Below are 22,217 nucleotides of genomic sequence, written 5' to 3' on the forward strand. Positions count from 1 at the left end.
ACCTCTACATCTCTCTCTCTCTCTCTTTCCTCTCACTCCATCCTCTCTCTCCTCTGTTCGATGTCTCATCTCCTTATTCTCTCCTCTCTCTCTTCTCCTTTCTTCCCTCCACTTCAAGACCACAAGGTAATTTTCCATCCATTAAAACTAGTGGGTTGAAGGGCCATTATTCACTTTGAGTGCCATTGGGAGTGTGGAATGTGCCCTTCTTTTGCAGTCAGAGAAAATCATAGTGGATAATTTTATATAAAACTCATTAAAACAAAAAAAAGTCATGTAAATTAAAGAAGGACTACATCACTACAACAAGACAAGCTTGTATAATTATAAGCTAATGATATGAATCCATGGTTAATAAAACCTTGTTGAAAGATGTTACAAAGGGTTCAGATAAATTAACAAATGATTCTTCTTCCAGCCAGAGTTTATACCTACTGTTTAGAGAAGTCTCGTCTTGTCTCTCGACCACCTAACCAGTGCAATTTTAATATTTTCTACCTGATGATTGATGGCCTGTCAACTGAGGAGAAGTGTGCTTTCTACCTCAGCAATCTTTCTGCACACAGGTATGTGCTATAGTGTATTCTCTCTGAATAGACTGAGATCACAGAAGTAATTTTCACATGTGTGTGTTTGTGTACACCATATATACCAGCGGACCTCTTATTGTGTTGCTCATCCAGAGGATGCACTGTTCATTACAATAAGTGTGTTATCTGATGGGGGAAAGTGTGACAGGAATAAGGGAATTGTATATATACTTGAAAAGAAAAAAAAATGCAGACCTATAGCAAAGAGCAGGTGAGTGGGACTAATTGGATAGTTCTTTCCAAGAGCTGGCACAGCCACGATGGGCCAAAAGTCCTCCTGTGCTGTATGATTCTATTCTTCGACTTACAGAAAGTGCATGCTATATGCAAGACTTGAGGAGGCTGATTTTCCTGGCCCAAGTGTCAGGAATGAGAATTCTACGGGTGCAAGGGCTGGGAAAAAGAGGCAGAGACCCGAATGTACCTTTAACGCTGCCCCAAGATTGCCGGTGCGTTCCTGTGGAGGCATAGCCTGGCCGGCAATCTCTGCAGGTGCAGGCCAGGACCAATATAAATGAAGTGGGAGGGGGCCTTTTACCACTATTTCAGTTTACAATTCTTGCTGGGCACCCCAAATATAGGGGTAGTGGCTTGCCCCCAAGCCCCCATTGATTGGAAGGTCCTCAGGGGCCCCAGGAAGACAGTAAGGTGAGCCTCACTTCTGTTTCACTCCATTCCAAAAGTTTGCACTTCAATCTTGACCTCTGGCTGCTTATCACCCAATCACCCAGAGCAGAGAAGGTCTTTCAAACTTGAGGCTGCTCCTGAATTTTCAGGCCCTACTGCCAGCACCAGGCCCTACCAGGGCTTGGGAATTCACCAGGCCTGTTCAAATGCGCTGCTTCTGTTTTGTGCCTGGGCAGAGGGGGTCCAGGAAAATTGGCCCTGATATGAGAGGGCAAGAGTGAAACCTGTACACAGCCAGATATATATGATAATAACTGGAAAATATTTGAAGACTCTGCTGCTGGTTCAGTAAAGGATGCACAGACAGATACAGGGCCTACAGTAACAGCGCCCGGAATCTAATGCACATGAACACACTGTTGGTAACAGATAAGTTAGGAGGAAAATGTAATGGTAAATTTTTGGAGACTCTGCTACTGGCACAGAGTTTTGCTCAACGGGCGAGTGGATCGTAGAATCTGGTTTGGAGATCAGCAGACCCAATGCACATCACTCAAGATTTTTTTGCCGTTGAAATTATGAACCAGAAAATCGGTTCTACCGCTAATGAGGTATACTGACCTCTGCGGCCGATTCTTGGATCCATGCTCCCATCGGCGAGACTCAGCATTGGTACCATACTATCCGTAAACTTATCCCAACATTCTCCTCCTAAGGTATCTTGCTCCCATCAGTGTATCCCTATGTAATAAATTGAGTGCACTGTTACTGTGCACATTGCACCTCACTGAGATGGGGACCAGTTCTACAGACCTGACAAGTCCAATTCAGCTTAAAAGCATGTAAACCAGAAAATGTATCAAAAACGCAGGGCAGAAAAATCCTTTCTGATGTTTCTGCTGCTGAAATTAATTTGAACTGGCCAGTTGGGGGAGCAGTCTTCCATCAAGAATACTACACTCTCACGTACTACATGTATTGTGTTAAAGTGAGCACAAGAGAGTCAGCAGCAAAGCATCAGTTGACGGTGCGTTATTTAAGAGTCCGATTTAAGTGGTGTGGTCTACTGTTCCGTTTGGCACAGGTATATGAACCAGAATGCACAGGAGGAGGTGACAGCGGCTGAGACAGCTCGAAACAGAGACAAGTTTCTTGCCCTAAAGCAAGCCTTAAGAACCTTGGGTTTCAACAGTCTGGTAAGATGTGTTAAAAAATTCTGAACTGTCATTATACATCCTCAGGTATTTTGAAAACACAATATAATCTATAATTTCAGGATGGTTCTTGGATTAATGCAGGAGATCAGCAAACCATTTTCCTGTTTTCAATCCAACCACACTGTTTTGTCAACTCAAAGGAACGAGTTAAAGCTGGTATTGGCAGATCGAGTCATCAGCGATGCAACTTTTGAAGTCTTGCTCTCTCATTATCATTTTTGATTGTAATTCAAACTAATTATTACCTTACTTTTCTGCATGTTATAGATACAATTTTCTGCAGCTTTGGGACCATAATTGGAGCAGAATCTGGGAGGCAGGGGCCAGAATTTATCTCTTTGGCCTCTACTGGCCTCGGCTCCTCTTCCCGTTAGGTTGACCTGATGGGAAAGCCACAACCGCTTCCACCGTCACACCCGTGGTTAAAATAGCAGTCAGGCCCCGATGACTTCATCAGAAACCGATCAACATATTTATAGAAGGCCTGTTTCCACCAGGGGTCCTTCTCGCCCGCTCAGAAGAGAAGGTTAAAATTGTAGCCTACAGGAAGAGAGTGGGACATTGGCGGGTGAGTCCTATGGATGAGTTTAATTGCACGCTCATCCTGGTTACCGCTGGACGGGCGAGGTTAAAATTGCCCCTATTGTTTTTTGCCGTAAGTTTTGTGAATTCCAAATTAATAAGAACAACAGGCCTGCCCTTTAAGCTGCTGCAGGACTTTAAATACTGCAGTTGCAGACGATCTCTGCCCTGTTCCTTAATAGCACCCAAAAAAAAACCAGGCCTAATGCAAAGGAAAAAAATAATGTTAATCTTTTGCTACCATTCTGCTCCTAACAGTCCTGCAGCTGAACTTCCTCTACGGCTTATGTGGTATCTGCACCTGACTGTACTTGATGAGGGCGTATCAATATAAATTAACTGCAAATAAATTGGCTCTGCTCACAGATTTCCTCTAATAGCACCAAGTGCATTTCAGGAGCAGACTGTCCCCATAAAAACCGAGAGCTACAGTTTTCAGAGCTGCTGTATATGTGTTTTAAGGTATAGGCTGGTATTGTCAAGAAAGTTCTTCATTTTTGACTATTTGAATAAAAATTGGTTTTGCCTCTTCAGTGCTTGTTGCAGAAGCTGTCATTCTTTTTAACTTAGTGCTACAGACCATGTTCAGTACCGTCCCACCCCCCCCCTTCCCCCCTTTTTCTATATGGCTCATTCACAGGGGAACTGCACATTTAAATAAAGATAAAGACCACCGAGGCCAATTTGCAACCTCCAGCAGACGTAAATGAATTTAAAAAATTTACTGTTGTTCCTCAGAAAGTTTCAAGATAAAAATTTTGCTCCCATAAACTGTCACTTTGAAAGTTTTCTCCTGGGATTTCCATTGCCCTCTGCACCTTTAAGGTTGACGCTGTCTTTAACTCCTCTGGGTTTGCTGTGCCCAAGTATACATTCAAAGAGTGTTCTTGGTGCACTCCTTCACTATAATGAGGTCCAACAGAAAGTTCAGATGCTGAAGATGTCAGCACTTGCAGTGCACTCCATGCTAATTACTTCCAGACAGCACTGAGAGAAAGATCGGCTCTTTGACATCTAACTAACCACACAAGTATTCATGGAGTTACCACACTATTAGCTCGGGTGCGTTCGTGGCGGGGGGGGGCTGTGAAAATCGGGGATTCCCGGGGCGGGTAAGGAGCCCGGCTCCAACCGCCCCGTTTCCGGGTTCCCCACTGACGCGCTCACATGCGCGAGCAGCCCCCGCATGTGGGACTCCCGCCGGCAATTAAAGCCGGTGGGGTGCCACTTAAAGTACTTAAACAGGTACTTCAGGTTGTTTACAGACCTGATTTACCTGTTATTTTAGCAGGGATGGGATTTTGCAAATGACTGAGATTGTTTCCCGTACTGGGGGAAACACTCCCAGTTCAAATGGACGTGTTGCAGCCATCAGCCTGTGGCAGCTGCAAAGGTCCATTTGACAGGTGGGGGGGGGAGACCCTCACTCATTGCAGGAGGCCACTCTGTCACTTTGGACAAAGTTTGGCCTCCACCAACCTCCTCCTAACAACAAAATTCACCAACTTGCACACTTACCCCGGGGTCCAGACACATTTATCTACCTTGCGGACCCCATCAAATGTACATCTTCCGGATGGGGGCCGCCGTAGCTGCAGTCATGACCTCCTCGGAGGGCGAACAGCATCACCAGCCTCACCAGCCTCGCCGGCCACGCCGTCCACCTCTGACACGTGGAGCTCCACAACACAGTGCTGTGACACATCCACCTGTACAGCAGGAGGGAGGGCAACCGCAGAGAGAGATGCGTTGCAGAGGGCACTACCCTCGCCACAGGGTCCACAGACCAAGGCTCAGCTTCCTGGACCTCTCTGAGCAGCAGTGCATACGGAGGCTCAGAGTCACTCTACATGTAGTCGTGGACATCTGCAGCCTCCTTCATGCCGAGCTGCTCCTGGCTGGCCCGAGCACCATCTTCTTACCTGTCGCTGTCAAAGTCACCACTGCCCTCAACAACTTCTCCTCCACATCCTTCCAGGGTGCCACCGGGGACATCGCCAACGTCTCTCAGTCGTCTGCACAAAAGAGCTCTGCAAATACACCTACACCCACTCTGCAGTGACACAATGGGTGGCATCAGTTGTGGGTCTTCATTGTGATCCTCAGGAAAGGGCATTATTGCACAAACCAGACAAGATTCGCAAAGACGTGGCAGTAGTGGTGCCAATATAATATGTAATGTGAGTTGATCAGAAATTAAATATCAGTAAAAACCATGACAAACCCTCAAACACCCTTGTGCATCCCCTTCATGCTCATGACATATTTGCCTTACGCTGCCTACTGCACATATGTGATGCATGCCCTGTGGCTGCAGCACAGGTAGTGGCAGGTTGAGTGAGGCTGACTGTGAAAGAGATGCATGAGAGGGTGAGTATGAGATAGAGCCATGAGATTGTATGAGGATTGGGTTGAGTGGTAGTGGCGGGATGAGTACTGACGAGGTGAGTCAGTGCAGGTAAGATGAGGATGAGGTTTGAGTGGGTGTGAGGCGTGATGTGACAGAATAGTGTTGGCAGTGCAGAAGGAGATGTGGGGTGGGGGCAGTGATGTGGCAGATGGAGTGTAGGGGAATGAGTAAGTGTACTCACTTTTGCTGACCTACTTAGGTCATTGCAGCGCCTCCTGCACTGTAAGCAAGTGGGCGATATGTTGGTGGTGCAGGTGACCTCCTCTGCCACCTCGAGCCAGGCCTTCTTGGTGGCAGAGGCAGGCCGCTTCCTCCCACCCGCCGGGGGGAAGATCTCTGTCCTCCCCCTCCTCCTCACCCCATCCAATGATACCTGGAGTGAGGCATCATTAAACCTGGGAGCAGCCTTCCCCCTGGGCTGCTCCATGCTGTAATTTTTCCTATTTCTTGCAGCATCAGTCAGTGGAGGACTGCCCCTTTAAATAGGGCTCCTCTAACTGACAGACCTTACTGCGCATGCGCAGCCCGCCCGCTGCGCAGCTTAGCAGCGGGGAACCCGGAAGAACAGGTAAGTGGATCCAATCAGCCTGCGATTGCGTGCGGAGCTGACTGATTTCACCGGGCGCATTACCCACGCGCCCAATCTACCCCCCTGCCGCCATGGTAATATCGGGCCCCATCTGTTCAGCTGCCTCTGCTGCTTCTCTCCCTACCCCTAGCCCACCAAGCCAAACTTCCCCTAAGGTTCCCCCATGCCCTAGCCCTGAACTTGCATCTTTCTCTAGATTCTCTCCTATCTCCCCTCATGCCCTCTGCGAGCTCATTTTGTCCATGAGACCCACCTCCTGCTCCCTAGACCCTATTCCCACCAAACTGCTGACAATCCAACTTCCCTTCCTGGCCCCCATTTTATCTGATATTGTTTAACTGTTCTCTCTCCTCAGGTACTGTCCCCCTCTCCTTCAAATCTGCCGTCATCACACCCTCCTCAAAAAATCCACCCTTGACCCCTCTGTCCTTGCAAACTACCGCCCCATCTCCAACCTCCCTTTCCTCTTCAAAGTCTCGAACATGTTGCCTCCAAAATCCGTGCCCATCTTTTCCGTAACTCCATGCTTGAATCCCTCCAATCAGGTTTCTACCCCTGCCACAGCACTGAAACGGCCCTTACCATAGTCACAAATGACATCCTATGTGACTGTGACCATGGTGAACTATCCTTCCTCATCCTTCTCGACTATCTGCCACCTTTGACACAGCTGACAACACCATCCCCCTCCAACGCCTCACCTCCATCATCCAGCTGGGTGGGACTGCCTTCGCCTGGTTCCATTTCTATCTATCCAGTCATAACCAGAGAATCACCTGCAATGGTTTCTCTCCCTGCTCCTGCACCATTACCTCTGGCGTACCCCGAGGATCTATTCTTGGCCCTCTCCTACTTTTCATTTACATGCTGCCCCTCGGCGATATCACCCGAAAACACAACGTCAGGTTACACATCTATGCTAATGACACGCAGCTCTACCTCATCACCACCTCTCTTGACTCCTTCACTGCCTTTGATTTGGTACGCTGCTTGTCCAGCATCCAGTACTGGATAAGCAGAAATTTCCTCCAATGAAATATTGGGAAGACCGAAGCCATTGTTTTCGGTCACGCCACAAGCTCCATTTCCTAGCCACCAAATCTATAAGAACATAAGAACATAAGAAATAGGAGCAAGAGTAGGCCATATGGCTCCTCAAGCCTGCTCCGCCATTCAATAAGATCATGGTTGATCTTTGACCTCAACTCCACTTTCCCGCCTGATTCCATACCCCTTGATTCCCCTAAAGTCCAAAAATCCATCTATCTCAGCCTTGAACATGTTCAATGACTCAGCAGCCACAGACCTCTGTGGTAGAGAATTCCAAAGATTCACAACCCTCTGAGTGAAGAAATTCCTCCTCATCTTAGCCTTAAATGGCCGACCCCTTATCCTGAGACTATGTCCCCCTCCAGTTATCGACTCTCCAGCCAGGGGAAACAACCTCTCAGCATCTAACCTGTCAAGTCCTCTCGGAATCTTGTATGTTTCAATGAGATCACCTCTCATTCTTCTAAACTCCAGAGAGTATAAGCCCATTCTACTCAATCTCTTCTCAATCAATCTATCCCTCTCCCTGGTCACTCTCTGAGGCTTAACCAGACCATTCACAATCTTCCAGCCCCATATCCGCTCCATCACCAAGACTGCCTACTTCTAACTCCGTAACATCGCCCGCCTCCGCCCCTGCCTCAGCTCATCTGCTGCTGAAACCCTCACCCATGCCTTTGTTACCTCTAGACTTAACTATTCCAACGCTCTCCTGGCTGGCCTCCCATCGTCCACCCTCCATAAACTTGAGCTCATCCAGAGCTTTGCTGCCCGCATCCTAACTCGCACCAAATCCCCATCACCCCTGTGCTCGCTGACCTACATTGGCTCCCGGTCTGGCAACGCCTCGATTTTAAAGTTCTCATCCTTGTTTTCAAATCCCTCCATGGCCTTGCCCTTCCCTATCTCTGTAATCTCCTCCAGCCTCGCACCCCTCCGAAATCTCTCCACTCCTTCAATTCTGGCCTTTTGCACATCCCTGATTTTAATCGCTCTGCCATTGGCGGCTGTGCCTTCAGTTGCCTAGGTCCTAAGCTCTGGAATTCCCTCCCTAAACCTTTCTTCCTCTGCACCTCTCTCTCCTCCTTTAAGACGCTCTTTAAAACCTGCCTCTGTGACCACCTGTCATAATATCTCCTTATGTAGCTCGGTATCAAGTTTTGTTTGATAATACTAATGTGAAGCGCCTTGGGACATTTTACTACGTTAAGGGCGCTAGATAAATGCAAGTTGTTGTTATTGTTGTAGTTGTTCCTTGCACTCCTCCAGGCCTTACAAGGAAGCCTTGGATCTCCTTTGGCCAGAGCTCCCACCCTCCCCCCATCACGTCAAGCCCCCCTCCCCCTATCGCGGCTAGAACCCTCCCTCCCCCCTGATTGTGGCCAGAGACTCTCTCGATCGCGTCCAGAACCCCCCCGCCGACTGCCGAGAACCTACCCCCGGGTTCCTGGCTGCAGCCTTCTGCTGCCAAATGCCTACTCGCGCCCACAGGCCAGGTGGCAGATCCGGCCGGGTTCAATCGGGATTCCGGGAACATTTATGGAAATGAGGCCTGGCCGTTAGGATCACTTGCTTGGGGGCTCGCGTGCATAGTGCCCGCTCCCCTTTAAACTTGGGGCCTGGGATTTTATTCCTTGTGGCTCAGTGACCAGAACTCAACAGTATTCAAGGTGTGACCAGAGTATAATATTGCTTCAGCATGATACCTTCAGATTTATAAGCCAAAGATTATTATTGATCTATTTAGGCCCATGTTTCTTAGTGTCAGCTTGGATTAGTAGGCAGCATTCTTGCCTCTGAATCAGAGGTTGTGGATTCAACGAGCTTCAAGATGGGCATATAACCTTCACTGGCGCTTCATTGTTGGAGATGTCACCTGTTGGTTGAGACATTAATCTGAGGTCCTGTCTGCCTGTTGAGGAGGATGTAAACGATCCAATGGCACTATTCAAAGAAGGGTAGGAAGTTCTCCCTGTGTCTTGGCCAGCATTCTTCCCTCAACCAACACCACCAAAAACAGATTAACTGGGCATTCATCTTATTTGCTGTTCATGGACCTCTAGGGGTGCCACTAGCTCCATTCCCAGAGTGCTATCTGAGTCAGTTGCTGGGTCAGAAGACAGCCATATATTGCATTTATATCGAGAGCCTTGGGTACTTCCAGTTTATATTCAATTCGATAGCATCCACCATCAGAATGATCTTTCAGTTTGTGTATATCTTTATTATCTCTTCATAGAGTGGCCTGTCCTTATTTTCATTTTGATCCAGTGGTCTACAGTAGACCCCTGGAATTATCTTTGACAATAGAATTATCTTTATTATTCATATGTTCTGTATGTTTCAGATATTCATTCATTCTATTTCTTATTAATTATATAACAAAGGGCAAGCACATGAATGACATAAATGTTTAAAGCTGGTGTAAATGACTAGTGCAGATTATTTATGCACTCAATTACAATTCATCACTAATACCACATTGTATATATTACAAACATTATAGATTTATATTTCTAAATCACTCAAGCTTCATTCTTGCAATTAATGAGATTAGTGCCTTGTGACTGGTGGCTGTCTATTTAGTATACAGTGGAGATGACATTTCTCTTAATCATGTACAGATTATTTCTTGATTGTGTTTCCATCCCTGCCACAGCACTGAAGCAGGCCTAATCAAATTCACAAATGACATCCTCTGTGACAGTGACCATGGTGCACTATCTCTCCTCATGCTTCTCGACCTTTCTGCAGCCAATGACACAGTTGACCACATCATTCTCCTCCAGTGCCTCTCCTCCACTGTCCAGCTCGGTGGGACTGCCCTCACTTGGTTCCACTCTTACTATCTAATCATAGCCAAAGCACCTTCAGCAATAGTTTCTCTACCCGCCCCCTCACCTTTGCCTCTGGCGTGCTCCAAGGAACTATGCTGGCCCCCTCCTCTTCCTCATCTATATGACGCCCCTTAGCAACATCATCCGAAGACATGGGTCAAGTTCGACATGCACACTAACGACACACAGCTTTACCTCCTAACCATCTCTCTCGACTCGTCTACTGCCTTTGTGTTGTCAGAATCCTCGGCCGACATCCATATTTGGATGAGCCATAAGATCCTCCAGTTAAACATTGGGAAGGTCAATGCCATTTTCTTCAGCCCATGTAACAAACTCCATAACCCTGCCACCAATTCCACCTCTCCCTAGCCAATGTTGCAGTTTGAACCAGGCCATTTGCAACTTCAGTGTTCTATTCAACCACGAGCTGAGCTTCCAATCCATATTCCCTCCGTCACAAAGACCACCTACTTCCTCCTACATAACATCACCTGTCTCTGCCCTTACCTCAGTCCATCTGCTGTTAAAACCTTCATCCATGTCTTTGTCACCTCCAGACTTGACGAGGCCGGTCTCCCATCCTCCACCCTGCACAAACCAGCTCATCCAAAACTCTGCTGCTCGTATCCTATCCTGCACCAAGTCCTGGTCACCCGTCACCCTTGAGCTCACTAGCTCCCAGTCCCCCAATGCCTCAAATTTAAAATTTTCATCCTTGTGTTTAAATCCTTTCATGGCCTCACCCCTCCCTATCTCTGTAACTTCTCCAGCATTACTACAACTTTCCAAGAACTCTGTGTTCCTCCAACACTGACCTCTTGTGCATCCTCCACTCCTTTCACCCCATCATTGGTGGCCTTGCTTTCAGCTGTCTCGGCCCTACGCTCTGTAATTACCTCTCTAGACCTCGACACCTCTCCACCTCACTTTCCTTCTTTAAGACCCTCTGTAAAACCCAGCTAAACAAGCTAACAGTGTATCCATTGCCAATGTCTGGAATGTGTATCCAGTGATTCCTAGCAGATACAAATGCAGTTTCCTGCTGACAGGTTCATGCGAATCAGTTGAGCAATAATTGCATGTGTGTATGTCAGAGCACATCACGGAGTGAGGGGGGAACAGAATGAGAGTAAGGAATTCCATGGTGAGTAGGAGAGAAGATGAAGATAAGTACTACAGGAATTGTACTTTTTATTGAACTGAAAGTTAAGCTTAGATTTTAAATTGTGTAGCCATATGTCAGTTGGCAGTTAACTGTTAGTCAACAGTAAGAAGATTACTGGCCAGGTGTTAATTAGATGTTCTGTAGTCCAGGCCATATTGGTAGTGCTGGTGGCAGGAGTGCAAGCTGGCAGCATTCTAAGTCGAAGGTAATATATTTAAATTAGGGTCCTGCACTTCTTTCAGGACACAGCTTCTATTTGGGACCATTGGTGGAGTGTCTGGTGGGGGAGCAGGCATGCAGTCATCCTGAGAGAGGACTGCAAATGCTCTCCCATGGAGCCAAGGCCACACTCATGGGCTGGTGCCTCAGCACTCCTCGGGTTCTACTGGAGAACAGATTGCAGGAGTGATGTGATGCCCTGAAAGCCCTTTCAACAATGATGGCAGCTGTCTGAGCTTTCATGGCAGCAGTCTGTCAGAGTTGTCATAAGACACTCCATCATGATGCTGATGGAGCTGACCACTTGGTACATGTTCTGCGCAAAGCCTTGAAACAAGTTGGAGCTGGACTCTTCCGTGCTCAACGACATTGTGTGCAAGCTGTCTAGCAGGCTGCCCAGTACACCAAGCATTTTTCGGTATATTCCCATCAGCCTTCCTCAGTAGCCTGGCCCTCGAAGTAAGCATCTAAGTCCTCTGCAGCAGGACTAATATGTGACCTCACCCTCCAGCGAGCTGGCACCTGTGGAGTCCAATCCCCCTGCTCTAGCTCCTGCGCACGTACCCGGTGAGTCACCACATGCAGATCCCTCCTCTAACCTAGCCTCTAAAGTCTGCATGATGTCAATATCTGAGCTGGTGCTTGTGACAGTCAGATCAAGTGACGACACATTTTCAGGAACACTGTGCTCCTACATGGGCAGAAGGCAGAGGGTGATGGTCGAATGACTTGGATATGAATGTGAAAGGTATGATCAGTAAGTTCGCTGATGATACAAAAATTGGTAGGGTGGTAAATAGCGAGGAGGATAGCCTCAGTCTGCAGGACGATATAGATGGGTTGGTCAGATGGGCGGAACAGTGGCAAATGGAATTTAACCCGGAAAAGTGCGAGGTGATGCACTTTGGAGGGACTAACAAGGCAAGGGAATACACAATGAATGGGAGGACCCTAGGCAAGACAGAGGGTCAGAGGGATCTTGGTGTGCAAGTTCACAGATCCCTGAAGGCGGCGGAACAGGTAGATAAGGTGGTAAAGAAGGCATATGGGATACTTGCCTTTATTAGCCGAGGCATAGAATATAAGAGCAAGGAGGTTATGATGGAGCTGTATAAAACACTGGTTAGGCCACAGCTGGAGTACTGTGTGCAGTTCTGGTCGCCACACTACAGGAAGGATGTGATCGCTTTAGAGAGGGTGCAGAGGAGATTCACCAGGATGTTACCAGGGCTGGAGCGCTTCAGCTGTGAAGAGAGACTGGGAAGATTGGGTTTGTTTTCCTTGGAGCAGAGGAGGCTGAGGGGGGACATGATTGAGGTGTACAAAATTATGAGGGGCACAGATAGGATGGATACTAAGGAGCTTTTTCCCTTCGTTGAGGGTTCTATAACAAGGGGACATAGATTCAAGGTAAAAGGCGGGAGGTTTAGAGGGGATTTGAGAAAGAACTTTTTCACCCAGAGGGTGGTTGAAGTCTGGAACTCACTGCCTGAAAGGGTTGCGGAGGCAGGAACCCTCACAACATTCAAGAAGCATTTGGATGAGTGTAGGGGGTGGTAGTGTGTGTCAGCTTCACCTCTGACTTCTGAGCGGTCCGAATCGCTCCCACTCCCTGGGTTCTAGACCTTGGACTTATTTGGGGGTTGTGACAAAGTGCAGCAGACAACTGGTTTTGGTGCAAGAAACTTTGAGCTTTATTCAAGAGAGGAAATACAACACAACAATCTTAACACTCTAATAAAATGGGGAACACTTCAGTACACGCGAGGGAAGTTACAGTAGAAAGATACCTCACCCCTCCCAATCCCACTGTACTAGCTAAGTTGGACTCTAAAGGACCAGGGATAATGCTCACCAAACGAAACCTTGACAGTAATTCACCCAGAGGTAAGTCAGAAATAGATTGTAGAGTGGAAACTTTGCGGATCTTCGGTTTTCTCCCGAGTTGGTTTTCTTTGGTCGCGGTGGCTCAATATTACCCGGTTGGTTGGTGGTAATATTCGGTTGGTTGTTTCGTAAGGCCCTTGTTGCCGCGAGGTGTCTGATGGTCACTGGGACTGTTGCTCTGGTTTCTTCTTGTGTGTCGGCCTGCTTCTAGAGCTGCTGTCCTTCCCTGTCGAACTGCTTTCCTTGTTGTCTGCTGGAAATTGCTCTTCTTTCCAGACACAGGCAGAACCAAGACAAGCAGCCCACCAGAGCCAGCAAGCCAGAGAGAGAGAGTGAGAGCTTTCGCCTTGTGGATGTCTCTCTTACAATGCTCTGTTTAAAAACAGTAGTTACAAAGCCCTTTGATGGCTTTTTTGATGGTCCCAATCATATTGCAAATTGTTTCTTCCAATGGGTCATTGTTTTAATTCTGATTTAGAGCTTGTCACATAAGGCTTCCTTTTGTATCCAATGTCCTAGGTGTTGGTGGTTTTGCTTTAAAAACAAAGGCATGGCCCCACGATGTCTGGAACAGTTACCTCTTTCAATGGGGGTGATTGTCAACCCCCTGCTGTCCGTTTTGCATTAAAACAGAGACATGTATGAAGCTCCACGGTGTGTGTGTTGTTGATTTCGTCTGGTGACCTCTCACCTATCCTTCCATCTTAGGATTTTAGTCAGGGTCCACAGTTTTTCCATACTCAGGGAAAACGTGAATTTCTTTAGGGTTTTTCTCTGAGTTTATTGGGGGATCTGTGAATTTTGAGAATCTTACATGAGCACTTGAAATGCCATAGCATACAAGGCTATGGACCAAATGCTGGAATATGGGATTAGAGTAGACAGGGCTGATGGCCGGCGCGGACACGATGGGCCGAAGGGCCTCTATCCGTGCTGTATAACTCTATGACTCTATGACTCTTCAGTGGCTGAGGGGCGTCGATATTCTCAGCATCTGAAATGAAAGAAAGGAACAATGGTTAGCTTGTAGTGTGAGGGAGAGCAGAGAGAAAGAACTGGGTGTTGAAAGCATCGCAGCTTGTCAAGTAGAGTGTGTGGTGTGAGGGAGAAATCAGAAGAGGCAAAGAGGATTAGGTATAAATAAATCCTGCTCGGCGTCTCCTCCAGTGTCAGCAGCGGCGATGGCCTCTGCTCTGCCTCTCCCTATTATTGTAAACAATTTTACAACACCAAGTTATAGTCCAGCAATTTTATTTTAAATTCACAAGCTTTCGGAGGCTTCCTCCTTCGTCAGGTAAATGTTCAGGAGCTCCTTGAAGTCTACGCATTTATACATCACAGAACAATACATGGTGTTTACAGACTGCCCCTGCAACTGCCCGTTGCCAAGGCAATCACCGTGTTCAGACAGAGAGGTGTCACCTGCAGAACCCCCGAATACACATTCAACAAAAAAACAAACAGGAAAAAAAACAGAGAGAGGCAGAAACATCCGGAAGGCAGAGAAAGCCAGCAAATGACCCATTGTATTAAAAATAGATAACATTTGTTCACTGGTGGGGTAACGTGTAGCGTGACATGAACCCAAGATCCCGGTTGAGGCCGTCCTCATGGGTGCGGAACTTGGCTATCAATTTCTGCTCGACGATTTTGCGTTGTCGTGTGTCTCGAAGGCCGCCTTGGAGTACGCTTACCCGAAGGTCGGTGGATGAATGTCCATGACTGCTGAAGTGTTCCCCGACTGGGAGGGAACCCTCCTGTTTGGCGATTGTTGCGCGGTGTCCGTTCATCCGTTGTCGCAGCGTCTGCATGGTCTCGCCAATGTACCATGCTCTGGGGCATCCTTTCCTGCAACGTATGAGGTAGACAACGTTGGCCGAGTCACAGGAGTATGAACCATGCACCTGGTGGGTGGTGTCCTCTCGTGTGATGGTGGTATCTGTGTCGATGATCTGGCATGTCTTGCAGGGTTGTGTGGTGTCGTGGACGCTGTTCTCTTGAAAGCTAGGTAATTTGCTGCGAACGATGGTCTGTTTGAGGTTGGGTGGCTGTTTAAAGGCGAGTAGTGGAGGTGTGGGGATGGCCATAGCGAGGTGTTTGTCCTCATTGATGACATGTTGAAGGCTGCGGAGAACATGGCGTAGTTTCTCCGCTCCGGGGAAGTACTGGACGACAAAGGGTACTCTGTTGGTTGCGTCCCGTGTTGGTCTCCTGAGGAGGTCTATGCGATTTTTTGCTGTGGCCCGTCGGAACTGTCGATCGATGAGTCGAGCGTCATATCCCGTTCTTACTAGGGCGTCTTTCAGCGTCTGTAGGTGTCCATCGCGTTCCTCCTCGTCTGAGCAGACCCTGTGTATTCGCAGGGCCTGTCCATAGGGGATGGCCTCTTTGACGTGGTTAGGGTGGAAGCTGGAAAAGTGGAGCATCGTGAGGTTGTCCGTGGGCTTGCGGTAGAGTGAGGTGCTGAGGTGCCCGTCTTTGATGGAGATTCGTGTGTCCAAGAAAGAAACTGATTCTGAGGAGTAGTCCATGGTGAGCTTGATGGTGGGATGGAACTTGTTGATGTTATCGTGTAGTCTCTTTAGTGATTCCTTGCCGTGGGTCCATAGAAAGAAAATGTCGTCGATGTATCTGGTGTATAGTGTTGGTTGGAGGTCTTGTGCAGTGAAGAAGTCCTGCTCGAACTTGTGCATGAAAATGTTGGCGTATTGGGGTGCGAATTTGGTCCCCATGGCTGTTCCGTGTGTTTGGGTAAAGAACTGGTTATCGAAGGTGAAGACATTGTGATCCAGGATGAAGCGGATGAGTTGTAGGATGGCTTCCGGAGATTGGCTGTTGTTGGTGTTGAGTATTGATGCTGTCGCAGCGATGCCGTCATCGTGGGGGATACTGGTGTATAGTGCCGAGACGTCCATCGTGGTGAGAAGTGTTCCTGGTTCAACTGGTCCGTGGGTACTGAGTTTTTGTAGGAAGTCTGTAATGTCGCGACAGAAGCTGGGGGTTCCCTGTACGATGGGTTTCAGGATGCCCTCGATGTATCCAGAGAGGTTCTCACACAGGGTTCCGTTGCCTGATACGATGGGACGTCCGGGTGTGTTGGCTTTGTGTATCTTTGGGAGGCAGTAGAAGTCTCCCACGCGGGGATCACGTGGGATGAGAGTGCGTAGGATGCTTTGAAGGTCTGGATCGAAGGTCTTGATCAGTTTGTTGAGCTGGTGGGTGTGTTCTTTGGTCGGATCTGCGGGTAACCGTCTGTAGTGTTCCTGGTTGTCCAGTTGTCGGTATGCTTCTTTGCAATAGTCTGTTCTGTTCTGTATGACTATGGCTCCTCCTTTGTCCGCTGGTTTGATGACGATGTTGCGGTTGGTCTTGAGAGCGTTGATGGCGTTGCGTTGTGCTCGGGTGATATTCTGGACTGTCTTCTGAGTGCGGCTGATGAATCTGGCATTGACGCATTTCCTGACAGCTTGAGCATACATGTCCAGCTGAGGGCAGCGACCCTCCGGAGGAGTCCAGTTTGACTCTTTCCTCTTCGGTTGCTGTACCGCGGATCCCTCTGTCTGCTGTTCCGGATCGTCGATTGTCTCATTGGGTTCGCTGCTGAAATCTTGGGGTTTGTGGTAGAATTCCCGGAGCCTCATTCTCCTGATGAATTCCTCTGTGTCCGCCGCGAGACTGGTGGGATCCATTTTGTAGTGGGGCAGAAATTGAGCCCTCGGCTGAGAACTTCGATTTCGTCTGCTTGAAGGGTGTGGTCGGATAAATTGACAATAGACTTCCCTGTGGTTGCAACCGTGGTACCAGGGGAAGCTTGGTCGTTGCTGGTGGTGATGCCGAGTTTCTCAAGCTTCCTGCTCTTGGTTTTCATGTAGGCAGCGTAGTTCCGTTGCCTCGTCTGTTTGGCGGTATAACGTAGCATTATAGCATTATAGCTCCCTATTATAGCAAAGATGCTCTCTTCAAGCGGGGAGAAGGTGTGCAGATGGGCTCTTCCTCCTCTGGTGGCAGCCTGTTGCCTGGTGTGTGCGACCTTCTCTTGCAAGAAAGAGTGAAGTGTGTTAGTGAGGGTCTTGAAAGGATTTTGAAGAATGTGGCTGTCATGGTGGAACAGCTGACAGTGTGTGTGTGTCTGATGTGAGTTGTGGGTAAGTGAGAGTTGTAATAGAGTGTGAGCATGAGGAGAAGGATGTTAAATGAAGTGTGGTGCAGGACGGTGCAGGGTAGTGGGGGAGGGAAGTGTTATGAGTGCTGTGAGTGTTGTAATTATTGAGTTTGTGAGTTATCCAGCTATGATAAGAGGAGTTTAGGAGTCTTCTTACCTTAACAACTCTAGAATTATTTTCCTGCATTGCAGCCATGCTCTTGTGGCAATGCTCCTGGCATTGACATTCTCAGCAATCTCATCTCACTGCCTCCTCGGTAGAGGCCTGAAGGGCTTCCAGCCCCCTGGGGGAAAAAGGATGTCCGTCCTCCTCTCCACTGACTGCACCAAGGTCTCCAGTGCAGAATCAGAGAACCTTGGTGCCTTCTCTCTCCTTCCTTCAGCCATTTCCTCCAAAACTTGTAATACAGGTTTTGCAGCCAGAATGCACCTCAGTTTTAAGAAGTGCTGGCTGCCTTTAAGTAGCGTCCTGGACTCCCGATATCGCCCTACTCCCCCGGTGGCGTGCAAACCAAAGAACAATGCAGGTAACACTGGCTACACAAATGAATCACTGTAATCAGCTGGCAGCACGGATATTGCATGCTGCCTGCAATGGTAGTAATTGGTGCAGGTTCGCTCCGCACCCTGCGCGCCCATTTTCAGGCACAATCTGATTTCTAGGCCATAGTAAGAGCTTATTTAGAGCACTATGTGCAGTATTGTGCTCCACATTATAGGAAGGATATTGAGGCTTTAAAGGGTACAATGCAGATTCACTAGGATGCTGCCTGGTATGAGGAAATACAAATACGAAGAAGGACTTCAAAAATTGGGTCTTTTTTTTGTTAGAACAATGCAGGTTAAGGGACAATATAGTTACATCGAGTTACATCGAAACTACAGCACAAAAACAGGCCATTCAGCACAACTGGGCTTTGCCGGTGTTTATACTCCACAAAAGCCTCCTCCCTCCCTACTTTGTCTAACCCTATCAGGATATCCTTCTATTCCTTTCTCCCTCATGTGCTTAGCTAGCTTCCCCTTAAATACAACTATGCTATTCGCCTCAACTGTTACTTGTGGTAGCGCGTTCCACATTCTTACCACTCTTTGGGTAAAGAAGATACTCTTGAATTCCCTATTGGATTTATTAGCAACTATTTTATATTTATGACCTCTAGTTTTGGGCTCCCCACAGGTGGAAACATTTTCTCTACATCTACCCTATCAAACCCTATCATTATCTTAAAGATTTCTATCAGATTACCCCTTAGTCTTCTCTTTTCTAGAGAAAAGAGCCCCAGCCTGTTCAGCCTTTCCTGATAAGGATATCCTCTCAGTTCTGGTGTCATCGTTGTGAATCTTTTTTGCACCGTCTCTAATGCCTCTATATCCTTTCTGTAATACGGAGACCAGAACTGTGCACAATACACCAAGTGTGGTCTAATCAAGGTTCTATACAAGTTTAACATAACTTCTTTGCTTGTCAATTCTATCCCTCTAGAAATGAACCCTAGTGCTTGATTTGCCTTTTTTTATGGCCTTATTACTTTTAGTCATTCGTGTATCTGTAGCCCTAGATCCCTTTGCTGGCCGGCCTCCCATCTTGAATGCTCCGTAAACTAGAGCTCATCCAAAACTCTGCTGCCCGTATCCACCCATTACCCTTGTGGTTGTTAATTGTATCCATGTGATTTATGTCAATTAGTGTAAATTGTATTCAGGTGGTGGGTATCAACTGGGGACTCTCTTGTATCCATTTATAGGAGGGGGCTTATCTACGGGTTGCACGATGTGTGATGTGGATCTCTGTGAATAAAGACTTGGAATCAACTGAAGACCTGGCTGAAGTATTCGATCCTTCACCACCTGGCTATCCAATTTATAACAGTGCATGCTGACCTACTTTGGCTCCTGGTCTAGGAACTCCTCGATTTTAAAATTCTCATCGTTGTTTTCAAATCCCTCCATTGCCTCGCCCCCTCCCTATCTCTGCAACCTCCTCCAATCCTATAACCCTCCAAGATCTTTGCACTCCTCCAATTCTGGCCTCTTGCGCATCCCCAATTTTCATTGCTCTGGAATTTCCTCCTTAATCCTCTCCACCTCGCTACCTCTCTCCTCCTTTATGATGCTCCTTAAAACCTATCTCTTTGACCAAGCTTTTGGTCACCTGCCCTAATATCTCTTTATGTGGTTCGGTGTCAAATTTTGTTTGATTACGCTCCTGTGAAATGCCTTGGGATGTTTTACTACATTAAAGGCATTATATAAATGCAAATTGTTGCTGTTATTGTTGAAATATCCACAGTGACAATGGTGAATAATAGGGGTAACTTAACAAATTCGCACTCCAAACACAGAGTTTTACATGGGTTTGCACTCATGGCACAGAACTTCTCCTGTCCGGAGCACAAATCGGGAATATTGAAGGGGATTTGGAATCGAAATCCTAATATGTGGTCCAAGCGAGCAACGTTCAGTGCTGAAAGTGTGACTTTATAACATTACCTCTTAAGCTCTTTAATTAGAAGCTGTTCTAGTTAATTATAGATTTGAGTTGTTATGAAGAAAGTAAGTGATTGACGACTTCCCAGGAATAATGCTAGTGCAATTACGTAGTGAAATGTTCCAAGCAAAGAATCTTAGAGATTTTCTATAAGTACTATAAATTTCTTTTTGTAAAGACCACACACAACTATATAAAGCCTAAAGTAGTCACCCTTGTGTATAGGCTAGTCTTAAGGCTGAATTACTATGGACCTGACCTGATTTTTATACTCTAAATTATTGGCTGGGATTTTCCTCAGCGCTGCTCCCTTTCTACCCACAGGAAGTGTGGGGGAAGCCCTGTTTACACATGTAAATGGAGTTTCTGCCACACTTCCTATGAAGTTACAGCTGCTGACTGGGATCAGCTCTGAAGAAATTCCCAGCTATTGTATTTCTGTGGTTTGCAGCACAGATATTATAGCTAATTTCCTGAGTATAAGCTGCCAGCCACAAATGTTGGGATATTGTGGTCACATTGCCTGCAATTTCCCTATATGCACGGCTGGCAGGTGATGCTGTCCAACAGTGGCACGTTTACAGGCCTCCTGAATAGAACTTGCGCTGTCACATCATATTCAGCAGACACACTTCATATTTGTATTTCCTCAGACCCGGCAGCATCCTTGTGAATCTTTTTTTTATTCGTTCATGGGATGTGGGCATCGCTGGCGAGGCCAGCATTTATTGCCCATTCCTAATTGCCCTTGAGAAGGTAGTGGTGAGCCGCCTTCTTGAACTGCTGCAGTCCGTGTGGTGAAGGTTCTCCCACAGTGCTGTTAGGAAGGGAGTTCCAGGATTTTGACCCAGCGATGATGAAGGAATGGCGATATATTTCCAAGTCGGGATGGTGTGTGACTTGGAGGGGAACGTGCAGGTGGTGTTGTTCCCATGTGCCTGCTGCCCTTGTCCTTCTAGGTGGTAGACGTCATGGGTTTGGGAGGTGCTGTCGAAGAAGCCTTGGCGAGTTGCTGCAGTGCATCCTGTGGATGGTACACACTGCAGCCACAGTGCGCCGGTGATGAAGGGAGTAAATGTTTAGGTTGGCGGATGGGGTGCCAATCAAGTGGGCCGCTTTGTCCTGGATGGTGTCGAGCTTCTTGAGTGTTGTTGGAGCTGCACTCATTCAGGCAAGTGGAGAGAATTCCATCACACTCCTAACTTGTGCCTTGTAGATGGTGGAAAGGCTTTGGGGAGTCAGGAGGTGAGTCACTCGCCACAGAAAACCCAGCCTCTGACCTGCTCTTGTAGCCACAGTATTTATATGGCTGGTCCAGTTAAGTTTCTGGTCACTGGTGACCACATTATAACTCCTCCAAAGCCTCAATATCCTTCTCAGTCTTATACTGCACACAATCCTCTAACTGAAGTCTTAAGATTTTATATGGACTCATCAATACCTTTTGACTCTTATGCTCTATAAATATTGACAACCTTCTCCCCACCCAACCCACTTTTAACATTCTCTTTTTAGTGACATACTTGTAAAATACTTTACTGTTCGCTTTGATGTTTTTGATTTTTTTTCCCTCATACTCTCTCTTAGCTTTCATTATCCCGCTGTTAACCTCTTCTTATTTTCTGATATTCTCCTTTAGTTTTCTCATGGGTGGACATTGTTGTCGGGGGAGAGGGAAGGAAGCCCGAGGTAGGGAAGGCCCATCTGCCCTCTCAGGTGAACATAAAAGATCCCATGGCACTTTTGGAAGAGGAGCAGGGGACTTCTCCCTGTGTCCTGGTCAACATCAGTAAAACAGATTGTCTGGTCATTTATCTCATTGCTGTTTGTGGGATCTTGCTGTGTGCAAATTGGCTATCGAGCTTGCCTAGAGAGTCTATGCCTCAGAAGTACATCATTGACTGTGGAGCACTTTGGGATGTCCTGAAAGTTGCTATATAAAATCAAGATCTTTCTTTACAGACTCTGTGAAAGGATGTGTCTACTTTTCCTTCCACAAGAAATAATCTTCTGTAAACAAAACAGTGCAATAAGCTGTATACTTGCATTGTCTTTTAGTTCTTTGGGGTCTCCCTTCATGAGAATGTATATAAAATTGGCTTTCATATGGAACTCTTCCTTCTCTCACACTCAGACTGAGAAAGAAAATTGCAGAACTCTAGCCACTGCCCTGCTTTAAAGATACCTTTCCTTTAAGGATAGGATTGTTTGCCAAGCCTGATGAAATCAATTATCACAATAACAATACTCATTTTGCTTAGAACGGCACAGATTGTTTCCTGAAGATTACAGTGCAAAATTACAGGGATAAACTGCTGCAGTCTGTTGAAGTAACCGCATGTAATACCCAATAACATTACCTATAGTCGAGTAGTCTCTGTGTTGGCT

The 22,217-nt window shown here is 47.1% G+C and overlaps 1 protein-coding gene across 1 annotated transcript in view; it reads left to right on the forward strand.

Annotated features, from left to right (window-relative positions):
* Positions 1-22,217, forward strand: part of myo16 (myosin XVI) — a 773,985-nt gene that overhangs the window by 488,025 nt on the left and 263,743 nt on the right. The window contains exons 16-17 of the mRNA XM_067986709.1: positions 419-566; positions 2,302-2,413. Coding sequence (XP_067842810.1) covers positions 419-566; positions 2,302-2,413 — 260 coding nt within the window. The remainder of the gene's footprint in view (positions 1-418; positions 567-2,301; positions 2,414-22,217) is intronic.

This window comes from Heptranchias perlo, chromosome 6 (genome assembly GCF_035084215.1).
Source record: "Heptranchias perlo isolate sHepPer1 chromosome 6, sHepPer1.hap1, whole genome shotgun sequence".
Taxonomy (NCBI): Eukaryota; Metazoa; Chordata; class Chondrichthyes; order Hexanchiformes; family Hexanchidae; genus Heptranchias; species Heptranchias perlo.